Source organism: Sinocyclocheilus grahami, unplaced genomic scaffold (genome assembly GCF_001515645.1).
Source record: "Sinocyclocheilus grahami isolate Dianchi unplaced genomic scaffold, SAMN03320097.WGS_v1.1 scaffold1383.1, whole genome shotgun sequence".
In the NCBI taxonomy this organism is placed as follows: Eukaryota; Metazoa; Chordata; class Actinopteri; order Cypriniformes; family Cyprinidae; genus Sinocyclocheilus; species Sinocyclocheilus grahami.
The window spans coordinates 48,093-63,681 of NW_015506562.1; the positions used below are offsets into that span (position 1 = coordinate 48,093).

General features: G+C 35.0%; 1 protein-coding gene across 1 annotated transcript in view; it reads left to right on the forward strand.

Annotated features, from left to right (window-relative positions):
* Positions 1-15,589, forward strand: part of LOC107569813 (formin-like) — a 56,874-nt gene that overhangs the window by 4,788 nt on the left and 36,497 nt on the right. Inside the window, exons 2-6 of the mRNA XM_016255968.1 lie at positions 4,758-4,822; positions 7,568-8,426; positions 9,828-9,945; positions 11,115-11,176; positions 12,813-13,435. Coding sequence (XP_016111454.1) covers positions 4,758-4,822; positions 7,568-8,426; positions 9,828-9,945; positions 11,115-11,176; positions 12,813-13,435 — 1,727 coding nt within the window. The remainder of the gene's footprint in view (positions 1-4,757; positions 4,823-7,567; positions 8,427-9,827; positions 9,946-11,114; positions 11,177-12,812; positions 13,436-15,589) is intronic.

A 15,589-nucleotide genomic window follows, 5' to 3' on the forward strand; every position in this document is an offset into this window, starting at 1 on the left:
TCTCACACACACACACACACACACACACACACACACACACTCACACTCACACACACACACACACACACACACACACACACACACACACACACTTGCAGGCTTTGTGTAAGAAGTCTTTCAGGTCCAGAGGGCACGTCAGCAAATCCAGATTTCTCGACTTAGTGAGACACTGAAGACTCATTTGTTGTTTTGAGGTCACGCCTGACTGATTCAGCAGCAGAACATGTTAATAACTGTAATAACTGCACTCAGAAACTGTGTTTACGTCTGTTTAATTGTCCCCATTCCGTTTTGTAATTATGCAAACATTGTTACTTTTTACCGTTACTTTTGAACTAAATGTTTCAGGAAAAACTTTCCATGAATGATGTATAAATTATGTTTTTGTGCTAACATTATTAAAGACCAAATAACTTTTAATGAACATACTATTAACATTAGTAGAAGAACATTTGTTCATAACTTTAGGATAACTTTCTGAGCCAGTTTTAATTTAGTCTTTGTCTTAGTCAAATATACTTTTTAGTTATTATCATATTTAGTCAAGCTTGTCCTGTTTTTGTTGAGTCAAGTTTCGTCATGCTGTATAATAGTTAAACTGATAATATATATATATATATATATATATTTTAATCAAAATTATAATTGAAAAGATTGTTGTCATTTGAGTTTATTTTTACATTACATGTATTGCACGTTCACCAATAAGCACAAATCAATAGAATGTGGACTTTATTTGACCTCATCTAGCGTACTGATTTATTACAGGCTGTTTAATATATAAATTAATATCACAGTCTTAGATATGCACTCGCTCTGTCTTTTCATTATGAAAACTGGCAAAAACAAACAAAAATATTATAACAGTAAAATTCCTAATAGTAATTCCAATAATTCCAAATTGCAGTATATAGTTACAGTTATCGTTTATTGACCATATTGTCCTTATTGTCTTGTCTTGTGTGTGTGTGTGAGTGCGTGTGTGTGTGTGTGTGTGTGAGTGAGTGAGTGAGTGCGAGCATGCGTGCGTGCGAACGAGTGAGTGTGTGTGTGTGTGTGTGTGTGTGTGTGTGAGTGAGTGTGTGTACCTGTTTTTCTATGCTGGTGGGGACTTAAACCTGACTACACACAGCCTAAATTGAGGTCCCCAAGGGTAAACAAGCTAATAAATCATACAGAATGAAGTTTTTTGAAAATCTAAAAATGCAGAAAGTCTCCTGTGAGGGGTAGGTTTAGGGGTAGGGTTGGTGTAGGGCAATAGAATATACGGTCTGTACAGTATACAAACCATTACGCCTATGGAGAGTCCCTACAAGGATAGCTAACCAGACATGTGTGTGTGTGTGTGTGTGTGTAAATGTTAGTGAAATTCCAGCATACCGACACACCCGTGACGCGCCAGAATCTGACCGCACTGATCTCATGTCAGATTAGACCGGCGTGACACACACACAACACAGTCAGCTGCAGATGTCAGATTAAAGGACTTAATGATCAAGCCTTTGTCTCAGAACTATTAGCAGACGTGTAGTTTGGGCACTTATGTTATCTGGTGTTACAGGTTAAACTAACTGCCTTTACTCCAGCGCCGGAGCTTTTGTGCTAGTTTGTCGTTGTTGTTCTCGGTACCATCAGCAACAGACAGGAACTTCCCCTCACAGGTTACTGTTGTTACGCGCCAGAATCTGACCGCACTGATCTCATGTCAGATTAGACCGGCGTGACACACACAACACAGTCGGCTGCAGATGTCAGATTAAAGGACTTAATGATCAAGCCTTTGTCTCAGAACTATTAGCAGACGTGTAGTTTGGGCACTTATGTTATCTGGTGTTACAGGTTAAACTAACTGCCTTTACTCCAGCGCCGGAGCTTTTGTGCTAGTTTGTCGTTGTTGTTCTCGGTACCATCAGCAACAGACAGGAACTTCCCCTCACAGGTTACTGTTGTTTATAGACTCGAGTCAGACTTATTCACAGCACTGACAAAATATACTTTGCTCCATCTTTAAAAAATACTCTTGTTTAGCCAAATTGTATTAGTTTTTCTCAAACTATACAGTATTTATGGTTTGGTTCTGATTTAATATTAATGAAAAATATTGATTTTCCCAAAGACAAAAAACATTCCTTCAAAGCAAAAATAAATAATTCATTCATTCATTCTATTGGCTTTTTACAACTTTATTTCACCATAAAAAGCTATATTGGTTATAATAGATAAGGTACGTTTATTTATATAGATATACATAATATACACAAAGGCAATTCAAAATGCTTTATGTAAAACATATTTATCACAACAGACATAAGAAATAAAAATAGCATGCATAAACGATAAAACAAAAAAACATTTGTTTGTCAGTGTTTAATTTAGTTTGCTTACTGTAAATAAAGACTACTTATTGTGATGTCCTTTTCTTATTATTTATGTTTTATGTTTTGCACATTAACACTCTGGTGTCAAGCGAAAATATTAAACACTTTTAATGTTTTTATTTATTACATTTTTTTTATGGTGAGTGTTATATGCTTTTACACAAACTGAAACCATGGTCAAAATGCACTTTACATAAATGACACTTTTTCTACTTAAACTGAATGCAAACACAATGTACACGTGTGTTTCTTGTTCTTATGACTCAAGAAGCAGGCGGCAGTAATCGCTCTCAGTGCTCATAAGCGCTGGTTCTCTTACATAAGAAGAGCTCAGAAGAGGCCCGGACTGGTTACAGCCCCGCCGCACTAATGTAGGCCCCTGCACATGCAGAACTAGTTCAGCGGTTAAATCTGGATGTCTGCATATGGCTGCATTTTCTGGTTTTGGTAGAAGGACTAGTTTCAGCTCTGAACCGAACTTTGACAAATGTTGCGGTTGTTTCATTAAGACACTTTTCTTTGGGATGAATTTCCTTTCATCCCGGAACAAACTAACAGTCCGTGAACTTGCCAGATCGCCGTGACGACCGGAGCAGAATGTGCTCAGAGAAACACAACTAACCAGCAGACCTGATAAAGACATGTTTATGAGAATTATTTTATAATAGTTTTTAATGTTTTAGAAAAATTATATGAACATGTATACTTATATTCTGATGATATTTTTGTGTTAATTTTGAATTTTTATTATTTTTAAGGATTATGTTAATGTTAAATAAATATTATGCAAATATTTAAAATACGTATATATTTTTATATATATATATTTTTATATATTTTATTATATTTTTATTGTATTCTATATGCATTCTATGCATATTCTTGCATTTTTTAAATGATTTTAAGTATTATGTTCATGTTACATAAATATTATGCAAATATTTAAAATACTTATAGATTTTTATATTTTGATTATATTTTTTAAATATATTTTATTATATATTTTTATATATTTTATTATATATTTTTATTGTATTCTATATGCATTTTCCTCCTAATTAACTATAGCCAGTATAATGTTAAAGTATTATGTTAATGTGATATAAATATTATGCAAATATTTAAAATATGTACAGATTTTTATATTTTTATTATATATTTTTATTGTATTCTATGCATATTCTTGCATTTTATGCATTTACATTTTTTTTAAGTATTATGTTAATGTTCTAAATATTATTTATGCATTTACATTTTTTTAAGTATTATGTTAATGTTCTAAATATTATGCAAATATTTAAAATACGTATATATTTTATATTTTTATTATATTTTTTAAATGTATTTTTATATATTATATATATTTTATTATATATATATTTTTGTATTCTATATGCATTCTATGCATATGCATTTTTCCCCCTAATTAACTATGACCAGTCTCTCATCACTGGAAGTTGTACAGGAAGTTTGCAGACGGTCACTGATTCTCGCTGCACACTTGATTCTGTATTCAAGCACTGCAGGTCAGCGCTATAGCAACAGAGAGGCGTGGCCAGTGACCTCAGCAGAGCTGATTATAGCCACTGTTGTAATAGTGTGGCTCCGCCCACTCCACCTGACCCTGCAGGAGATTACAGAGAGAGCGACTGCATCCCTGCCTCACACTTCCAGCTCCTGCGCTCGAGTAACCGGACACTCGCAGGTGAATTTCTGCCAGGTTCATAGAGAGGGAGTGGTTAGAGGGAAAAGTATTCAGACCTGCGTGACTCCTTCCTCTCCAAAGGCAGCACTGAACTTTCTCCAGGAGAAAAACAAGCCTTCACGGACTCCGCCGGAGCTGGGAAATATCTTGAGCTCGTATCCATTAGTTCTGTAAGTTTCCTTTCGCTGGACTAGTGCGACACTGAGACACTTCAGACTCTCCGTTTTCTTTCTCTCGTTTGAGATTCGCACTGGACTCACTAGAACTGCATGGAACAAAAGTGCTTCCAAAATGCTTTAGCGGCTCGCAGCTCGTTAGAACTGGAGCAAGAGAGAGAGAAACCCGGGGATTTTCATGCACAAAGACCTTTTGTTTTCTCTAGTCTGTGAAACTAGAGCAAATGCAGGTTGGAGTAAAACCACACTAACTATGCAGCTGTTGGATTTCACTTCATAGGATCCAATGCAAACAGGAATATGGATCCAGACCACACTTGGACCTCTTCAAGGTTCCTCATGTCGGATCAGATGACAGCTGTGTTGATGTCATTCCGAACATTGCCTGATGAAGATGCTAATGGTCATATCAGAGTAGCAGATCCTTTGAGCCTGAAATCTGGAGGTGGTTTGGAGGAAAACGTGGAGCTGGAGTCCTCCGATCCGTATCTGGTGCAGGTGACCAGAGTGGAGACGTACATCGACGATGAGGATGAGGAAGATGCTACAAGCATTCAGGAAAGGTCAGGTGACGAGGTCGTCTCGGAGGAACTGCCACACTGCAAAAAAATGACCTTTTTCCTTGTTTTCCAGTTAAAAAAAAATCAAGATTCTTAAATCGAGATGCACTTGCTTGAAGCAAAATGACAGCTTTATTTTTATAGGGCTTTATAGAGTGCAGATTGCATCAAAGCAGCAGCACAGAAATAGCAAAATCAGTTATAGAAACTCAACTATAGAGATAGATTTGAGAACTCAATGTGTCATTATTTAGCACAGGTCAGTTCAGATCAATAACAGTGATAATCAATCAGCTATAGGCACTTATATAAGCGTACGTTTATATGACAGCAGTGTATAGGGCCCTATGAAATCCATTTTATTTTTTCCCAAATTCCATTTTATTTTTCCCAAATTTCATTTTTATTTTCCCCCAAATTCCATTTGTATTTTTTCCAAATTCCATTTGTATTTTCCCCCAAATTCCATTTGTATTTTTCCCAAATTCCATTTTTATTTTCCCCCGAATTAAATTTAATTTCCCCCCCCCCAAATTCCATTTTTATTTTTCCCTGAATTAAATTTTTATTTTTTCCCAAATTCCATTTGTATTTCCCCCCAAATTCCATTTGTATTTTCCCAAATTCCATTTTTATTTTTCCCCGAATTAAATTTAATTTTCCCCCCCCAAATTCCATTTTTATTTTTCCCTGAATTAAATTTGTATTTTTTCCCAAATTCCATTTTTATTTTTTTCCCAAATTCCTTTTTTTTTCCATTTGAATTTTCTCTGACTCTGTTTTAATGGTTAAATTAAAAATATCAATCAAAAAGCATGTCTAATTAATTGAAATAATGAATATTACACAATTTATTAGCAAATTCTGTGTTTTCCATTAATTTTCTGGATTCCATTTGAATGGTTTCATTAAATTTTTATAATCTAAAGCATCTCTAATTAGCTGATTTTATTAAAAAACTAATTTATTATTATTTTATTATTATTATTAGTTTTTTTTCAGAAATATTGTGTTGTGTATTTACATTTTTCTGGTAAATAATTTAATGGTAAATATTCCTTAAAAAATAATGTTTTAATAATAATTGTATTATTAGTAGTAGTACTATCATTACTTTCATTATCATTAGTAGTAGTACTAAGTGTAGTAAAAACAGAACATTTTTCCTTTGCGTTTTTCGCTTACAGACAATAAAACATTTCCCGTTCGCATGGATCCGATAAAATGACTTAAAATTTGTATTACTGATGCCTGGCCAGTAGATGGCGATGTTACACGTGAACACGCATGACGTCGCTGTTTTCACTAGTACACTTTTATGTAGTCTAAATGAAGAAGATAACGGTAAAAATGTGCATGTTTTCAAAAGTTTGCATTTTCAGGCCCCCAAAATGCGTTTAATGACCAAAACGCTTAAAAAGTTCATCGTTTTTTTGTTGAAAATGGTGATGTTATGATGTTAATTCTTGTTTTCTGAAAAAAATTACTAAAATTAAGTGAGTTTTTGCTAAAAACAAGAAAAATATCTTAAGAAACATAAACGTAACCCTTGTGCTGGTCTTCCTTGGATTCAGTTTGTTTTCTTTCGTTTATCACGGGTTTTGTGCTTCTTTTTGGATCTGGTTGATCGTACGGTTCATTGATATGAGCTCATGCACCTCAGTTTTTGCCTACGATCAATCAGTTCCAGGAAGAAATACCAAACCTGTGCTTATTGAAAGAATATATATTGTATCCGAGATTTGGTAATAATATAGCATAACGAAAAAAAAAACATAAAACAAAAAACAATATTGAATAATAATAATAATAAGCAATTTTTGGAATAATTTTTGTGGGTAATTTTTGACCAGCAATGCCACAAGTGTAAAAACATTTTTTCATAATAATAATAATAATAATAATAATAAACCAAATGGTTTATAATAATAATCCAAATTTTTGGGGAAGTTGTAATAACCTAAAAGTACATTTTAGTCCAAAATTTTAACATTAACTAGCATTTCAGGAAAAGGAAAATTGCACACAATAATTAGGGTTAATTCAAAGGGGAAACGAGATTATTTATAGATTATTATTTGCAGACTTTTTAGGATTATCATACCTCTCTGACCAATATTTTTTATTGTTTTAAGCAAAAACTCACTTTTTTAATGCTTTTTCCCCCTCAAAATAAAAAAAGAAATAATGTATCTTGTAATATGTGACCCTGGAGCACAAAACCAGTCATAAGGGTCCATTTAAAAAAAAAAAAGAGATTTATGCATCAGCTGAAAGCTGAATAAATAATATTTCCATTGATGTATGGTTTGTTAGGATCGGACAATATGTGAAAATCTGGAATCTGAGGGTGCAAAAAAATCTAAATATTGAGAAAATCATCTTTAAAGTTGTTCAAATGAAGTTCTTAGCAATGCATATTACTAATCAAACATTAAGTTTTGATATATTTATGGTAGGAGATTTACAAAATATCTTCATGGAACATGATCTTTACTTAATATCCTAATGATTTTTGGCATAAAAGAGAAATGTATAATTGTGACCCATACAATGTATTGTTGGCTATTGCTACAAATATCCCCCAGCGACTCAACACTGCTTTTGTGCTGCAGCGTCACTTATATCTTGATTTAAGAATGTTTAGATAGTTATACTGGAAAACAAACCAAAAATCTTTTTTTTGCATGTTAATTTTGGTAAGTATGAGTGTAAAATCCCCGCTTTAAGTCTTCTTGTCGTTGACAGGGAACATGAAGGATCCGCGGACAGACTCGAGCCGTTCGTTGTCAAAGCCGAGAGTCTCGTGGAGCGATCGCTTAAAGACGCTTCGATTCTGAGTCGGACCGGTCCATACGCGAAACTCAATCGTGCGTCAGACGATTCCAGAAAAGAAGCGCCGTCTCGGAGCGTAGATTCAGCGTCAGAATTACCGAACAGAAGTTTCGTTCCTCCTCTCAAAGCTGCTTCTGAGTCTCGTAACGCAGGTGAGGACGCTTCTTTGGTTTCAGGTGATTCAAACCAAGAAGGGAATTCCGGAGCAGATCCGACATCTCCGACCGATTCCCAAAAAGAAGAGACTGAGAGTGCAGCTTCTGTTTTACCCTCCTCAGATCGTCCACAGACGGGGTCCGGGTCTATCGCTCTCTCTTCTGCGATAAACGACTCCAAACAGGACAACAGACAGCAGCTGCCGGCTCTGTTCAGCGGGATACGGGTGTTAAAGAAAGGAGCGCTCGGAGACGAGAGGGAGACGCTTGCAGAAATCAAACAGCGAGACGCGGACCGAGCGCTGCTGAGCCTCAAACAACACGTCAACAAAGCCAAACTACAACAAACCAAAAAGAAAAACCAACCCAGAAGTCTGTCTGAAATCACCGGGTTGCTACAGAAAGCATCGAACGAGGACAGATCCGTGGCGACGGATTCGTCTTCTGATGCTGTTGCTGACAAATCCATATTATTCAGCTCGAAACCTGCTCAGAGGGATCCGCTGGATGCAGCGCTGGATCTGGACGCTGTTCGGAGGAAGAAGAAGAACGATAAAGAGCTGCTGAGGTCTATCTTTGAGAGACAGCTGAGCAAAGCTCCGGTCGCTGAGGAGAGAGTATGTGTTACAGATGATTTATCGACGTGATCCTTCTCTAATTAATCCCTCTTCATGCTGTTGTTAACGTACTTATTCAATCAAATAAATTCAGAGTGTGAATCGTTTCTAGCATCGTAGTTACAGCAGTTTATGTTTTTATCTGATTTTAAGGGTCCACTGCTACACGTCAGCGGATTTATTCAAGAAAATTTACTGGCAATAAATATTTTTTAAAGGCAAAGAAAAGTTAATTTTGTCCCTGTAAAAATAGAAAACTATTTATTTATTTATTGTTTGTTATTATTATTTATATTTTTCTGTTTTATTTGATTTGAAGTTTTTTTTTCTATTTATTAGATTTTTACTAAATCTATTATTATTATATATATATTTTTTACTATTATTATATTTTTCTGTTTTTATCAGATTTTAAGGGTCCAAACAAAAGTTAATAAAAATAGAAATTTACTAAAAATATTATTATTATTATTATTAATTTTTTTATTTTTTATTTTTTTTGCTATTATTATATTTTTCTGTTTTTATCTGATTTTAAGGGTCCAAATGAACGTTTTTGCTACACGTCAGTGAATTTAACTGAAATAAGTTACTGGCAATAAATAAATAAATAAATTAATTAATTAATAATTACTAATTAAATTAATTGATTAATAATGTTGTTTACAGGCAATGAACACATTGCATTTTGTCCCTATAAAATAGAAATACTATAATTTTATTTATTTATTATTATTTATCATTTCATTATTTCTATCGAGAGTCCCACAGAGCATCACAATACAGTACAATACTGTAATCATACAGATGATTAATTACACCACAATCAGTGTGATCATTCATTAATGCACAGAAAACATGTTCAATCTTTACTTCATGCTGTTGTTAACATGATTAGTGAAATAAATTCTATAAAAGATTGCAAAACGTTTCTAGTATCAAGTATTTTATTATTATTATTTGTATTATTATTGATGCTAATTTAAACATTTATCAGTGCATTTGTAAATCAAAAGTTGTATCTGTTAATATTAGTTAATGCACTGTGAAATAACACAAGCAACCAGTAACAGTATTTTATTAGCAGTATTAATTTTTAATTATTGAAATTATTTAATTTTACTGTATTTTGCTGTTGCCCATTATTTATTTATTTTATTTTTTGCATTTTGGTGAGAATCAGCACAGATGATCAGATGTTTCGGTGGAGGTTCTCTCTCTCACAGCTGGACTTATATCATGTTGCCATGCTGGCCAGTTACATTGTCTTTATAAATGAATGTGACTTTCTGTTAGTTTTGGCTAGTTCTGAAGTATTAAATACGAGTACTGAATGGAACAGAGTGTGTGTGTTCATGCAGTGCAGTGATTTTTCTGCACACTGTCTCTGTTTCTGCTCAGTCTGAGGTCACGTCTCTGTCCGACGGTGAGGACCGAACCCCTGGCCGTCTGCAGGCCGTCTGGCCTCCACCTAAAGAGGACGGAGAGGAGAAGGTGGGCCTGCGCTACACTGAAGCCGGTGAGTCGCGCGGCTCTGCTGTGTGTCATGTGATGCTAATCAAATACAGTTTAAGTTTCATCCTGCGCAGACGCTGAAGGTCTAAATACAGGAGCGTGTATGTGTGTGTGAGTGAGTGAGTGTGTCTGTGTGTGTGTGTGTCTGTGTGTGAGTGAGTGTGTCTGTGTGTGTGTGCGTGTGTGTGGGTGTGTGTGAGTGTGTGTGTGTGAGTGTGTCTGTGTGTGTGTGCGTGTGTGTGGGTGTGTGTGAGTGTGTGTGTGTGAGTGTGTCTGTGTGTGTGTGCGTGTGTGTGGGTGTGTGTGAGTGTGTGTGTGTGAGTGTGTCTGTGTGTGTGTGCGTGTGTGTGGGTGTGTGTGAGTGTGTGTGTGTGAGTGTGTCTGTGTGTGTGTGCGTGTGTGTGGGTGTGTGTGAGTGTGTGTGTGTGAGTGTGTGTGTTAGTGTGAGTGTGTGTGTGTGTGTGTGTGTGTGTGTGTGTTTCATCAAACACGCATGCACTCTCTCACCTCAGATTACATGCACTGACTCGACTTGATTTTACATTTAATTAGCTCGTGTAAATACTCAGAGTCTGTAGCATAAAGATTTTGAGTTTTATTGAGCTTTACATTGAATATGATTAAAAGATAAATGCTTTTAAACACAGATTTCAAAGTAAAGATCTCTGAAATATCTTATTTATTTCAATATTTGTTCATTTGCAGATGCTTTTATCCAGACTCTTCTCTTTTTAATTTTTTGACTTAACTATTTACATTTTCATGTGCATTTACATTTAATTTAACACTTTTATTCAGATTCTTTTCTATTTAATTGTATTAATTTTAGCAGACACTTTTGTTCAGACTCTTTTCTTTTCTCTTTTCTCTTTTCTTTTCTGTTTTCTTTTTTCTTTTCTTTTCGATTTGCATTTACATTTATTAATTTTGCAGACACTTTTATCCAGACTCTTTTCTCTTCTCTTCTTGTAAAGAGCAGAACCCAGAGTCTGAGATTTCTCATCAGGTTCTGAATGATCTTTACTCTTTCCTAATGAACTGAACGTTAACCTCCATGGTCATTTCACGGCTGTGTACTCTTTCTTCATTGAGATGAAGCTGGTGCACAGCTGAGCTCATGTATGCTCGTGCTTTGTGTTTTTCTCTCTGTGAATGTTGTCTTGTGTGTTTCAGAGCACCAGGCCGCTCTCCTGCAGCTGAAGAGAGAGAGTAAAGAGGAGCTGGAGAAACTGCATGTAAGAATCCTGCAGTACTGACAGAAAACACTAGATGTCCTGAGAGACGGTCGGATCGAGCCCTGTGTGTTCGGCCTCCAGCTCTCCTTCTGTCTGTGACAGAATCTGACGGACTTTCTGTTTAATAAAGCAGAAGGAAACAGCCTTTGAAACCAATGTTACTGATGCAGTATGAGCTGAATTCCAGGGTTATTATAGATAACTAAAACCATAAAAAACTTGAAATAAAATAAACTTGAGCTGAAATAAAATGAAATGTGTATAAAAAATTTAAAATTAATTTTATTTCAGCTAAAACCAAAGAAAACTTGAAATAAAATAAACTTTAACTGAAGTAAAATTAAATATAAAAAGTACAACTTATTTTATTTAAGCTAAAACCGTAAAAAACTTGAAATAAAATAAATTTGTGAAATATAAAATAAAATTTTGTTTTGATAATTTCAATTTTTGTTTTAATTTTAGTCAAAGTTTTAGTAATTTTATTGTTTTTATTAGTTCTGATTTTTTTTAAATATGCCTTTATAGTTTTTTATTAATATTTTTAATTAGTTTTTAGTTTTATATATTCAGTATTAATTCTTTATTAAGTTAGTTAAGTTAATTTTAAGATTTAGGGTTTTTGTTGTTGCTGTTTATTTTAGTAATTTTTAAATTTTAAAATTTTTTTAATGTCTTAAAGTTTTTATTAAAAATTTGAAATCATTTTTATTTTTATATTTTCTGTTTTTATTTTAATTTTAGTCAAAATCGTAGTAATTTTGTTGTTTGTATTTTTATTAAATGTAGTTTTTTTATATGTCTTAATTTTTTATTAATATTTTGAATTAGTTTTTATAAAAATATAAACTTAAAAATACAATTTTATATATATTTTTTTAAATTTTAGTTTTGTAATTTTGATCAATTTTGATCAATTTCTCAGAAATGTCTTTTTGCAGCGTTCGATCGCAGTCAGTCAGAGAAGACGAGTCGTTTTCATAAGTGCGTTTGCTCGAATCAAACATTTTTAAATCAAGATACATTTACTGGAGATGCAAAATGACACTGGATATTAAGTCTTATTTTCTGAAAAATTTATAAAAATTAAGATCAAACAAGAACAAATATCTGTACAGTACTTGTTAAAATAATGTCAAAATATCTGAAAGCGTATTTTTCTGACCACATTGGCAGATATTTGTTAACATTTTTTTGTTAATTTTTATTAGATTTTTTAAAAAATTTAGATTTTTTAAAATGTCTATATATACTTCTTTAAAATGTTGAACTATTTTTTTGTTTTATTTTTTTTATTTAAATTTTATTTAATATTTTAGTCATTTTGATGTTTGCTTTTGTTATTTTTATTAGATTTAGTTTTTTTTCCCCAAATATGTGTATATGGTTTTTATTCATTTTGATTATTTATTATTATTATTATTATTTCACTATTCTTTATTCATTATTATTTAAACTAAGTTAAACAACTAAATGAAAATTCTAAATGTTTCCTTGGTAACTAGCTTAAATGAAGCAAAAGTAATTTATTTTAGTTTAGTTTTAATTAACGATGATAACCCTGATGCATTATGCAATGCTTTTATTGTCCATTGCATACTAATAGTAATTCTTTGTTGTTTCCGTGTCGCTCCAGGCGGATTTCGAGCTGCAGATCTTCCAGGTTCGAGGCGAGCATGCGGCGGTGGTGTCGCGTCTGGAGTCGCTCATCGGCGGGATGCGGCAGGAGCGAGTGTATAATACCGTACGGGAGCACGGCGAGCTGCAGGACATCTGCGTCTCCACCGAGGACGACCAGCCGCCCAAAAGCTTCCGTAACGTGTGCATCCAGACCGACCGCGAGACCTTCATCAAAACCCCCGAGGGACACGGGGCCAGACCAGCGCCGGGCACCAGCTCCAGCCCGCCCAAAAAACTGGACCTGGACTCCATCAGCATGAGTTTGGGTGTGGTTCCAGGACCGCCTCCTCTTCCTGGTAGCTCCGCCCCTCCACCGCCGCCTCCTCCTCTTCCTGGAAGCTCCGCCCCTCCTCCTCCGCCCTTACCTGGACTCGCACATGCCCCGCCCCCTCCTCCACCTCTTCCAGGAGCCCCGCCCCCACCCAGTCTTCCAGGAGCCCCGCCCCCTCCTCCGCCTCCTGTTTTTGGCGGGTTTGGATTCGGACAGGCGACTGAGAAAGCGCCGCGTAAACCTGCTGTCGAACCAGCCTGCCCCATGAAACCGCTCTACTGGAACCGCATCCAGATTCAGGACAAGAAGTAAGTCTCTTTGGCAAGTATTCTAGTAAAAACAGTCGGTTATGTCTTAAATGAATGTAAACAGCTGAGAAAGAAACCGGATGTGTGTCATGCATTATATCCATGCATTTGGTCTTAAAGAGACAGCAGCCAATAAATACCTGCTTCTGCTAATCAAATAACACCACAGCTCTAACAAAGATCAATCTGTATTTAACTTGTGCAGTGAGCACTATTATGTTATTTTTACACGTAGTTATTACATTTCTGCAGCTGAATACTACTGTTACTGACTTTATTTGTAACTTGTAACTAAAATTAAAATGAAAACAGAAAAGATGAAAATAAAAACAATCCAAAATATTGATTAATCTATAATCGTATATCAGCGATAGTAAAATAACACTGATGTCCACACTTTCAAAATGTGATTTTCTTACTCAGTATTTTTGATTTGCTTTCCAGTACAAACATATAAATATTCTTAAATTACGAAACAAGAAAAATGATATAAGATATGAGGATTTATTTTCTGAGAAATTGATCAAAATGAAGTGATTTTAAGCTTAAAGCATGAATAAATATCAGAAAGATCAACTTAATTCAAACTGACACCATTGGCAGATATTTGCTCTTGTTTTAAGCAAAAACTCTGAAATATTTTGTTTTATTAGTTATTATTTTTTAGATAATGTTTATTTTGTTTCAAGTAACGATTTTTTTATAATAGTTTTTGTTAACAATAATAACTGCTCTGAGCTGATATTAACCAGTGTTATTTTAGTATAATTGAGATACTATTATTTTATTAATATGTTTAATTTTATAAATTTTTATTTCATATTTAGTTTGTTATTTTAGTACATTAATTTTAACTAAATTAAAATAAGAAATTAAATAATGAAATAATTTTTTATATTTTATTTTATTTCAGTTTTTTTTATATTGTTCAGATTCAGTTTTAGTTATCTGTAATAACTCTGATATAAACTGCACACTAGGGTGAAGTGTCTTAAAGAGTATTTGAGCGGTAAATATGACAAAAGACCCCAGTGATCTCACATTTGTCTCAAGAACGTCTCAATCTGTGTTCAGGTTTGAGTTTTCAATATGATCCGAGCTGCTTTACATTCATTTTATGGCTCAAAATCACAACTAGTGACTCTTTTGCGTCTATTTTAGGAGAAACATCTGAGCTGAAACATTAGGGTTACACTTTATTTTGCAGTATGTGCACTTATGTGTACTTACAGTGTATTACCTAAGAAAGTAATGTGTAATATAAGTGTCACGAATCCGGTTCATGAACTTTCCAATTCATTGACTCTCGCACTACACACTGTTGCACATCACCCCGGACTACATTTCCCATCATGCATTGCACTGATTGCACTCAGCACGAATTGCACACACCTGTTTACACTGATTGCACCCAGCTGTTTCATATCACTCCCTCACTATTTAACACTCACTCTGATCCCTTCCCTCTGCCGAGTATTGTTTCAGCGTTTATCACTCTCCTAGAGATAGCTACCTTACGGAGCCCTTGTCATTGCCTTAGCCCTAGTCATTTGCCTTAGCCTTAGCCTTAGCCCTAGCCCTAGCCCTAGTCATTAGCCTTAGCCTTAGCCTTAGCCCTAGCCCTAGTCATTTGCCTTAGTCATTAGCCTTAGCCTTAGCCTTTGCCTTTGCCTTTGCCTTAGTCATTAGCCTTAGCCTTAGCCTTAGTCTTAGCCTTAGCCTTAGCCCTAGCCCTAGCCCTAGCCCTAGTCATTTGCCTTAGTCCTTAGCCTTAGCCTTTGCCTTAGTCATTAGCCTTAGCCTTAGCCCTAGTCATTTGCCTTAGTCATTAGCCTTAGCCTTAGCCTTTGCCTTTGCCTTTGCCTTAGTCATTAGCCTTAGCCTTAGCCTTAGTCTTAGCCTTAGCCTTAGCCCTAGCCCTAGCCTAGCTGTTTTCCCGGTTTCTGATCTTCGCCTGGTTTCCTGGATTTCTCCCTTAGTCTTGCCCCTTCTGACTCTGTCTGCCCATCGTCGACCCACGCTAGCCCTAGGACTGTTCTTGTGTCTTGCCCCCCATATACCTGTCTGCCTCTGTTTGACCCTGCCTGCTTCATGACCACGTCTCTGTCTTCTCCACAATAAAGCCTTGCAGATGGATCCGCACGTCTCACGTCT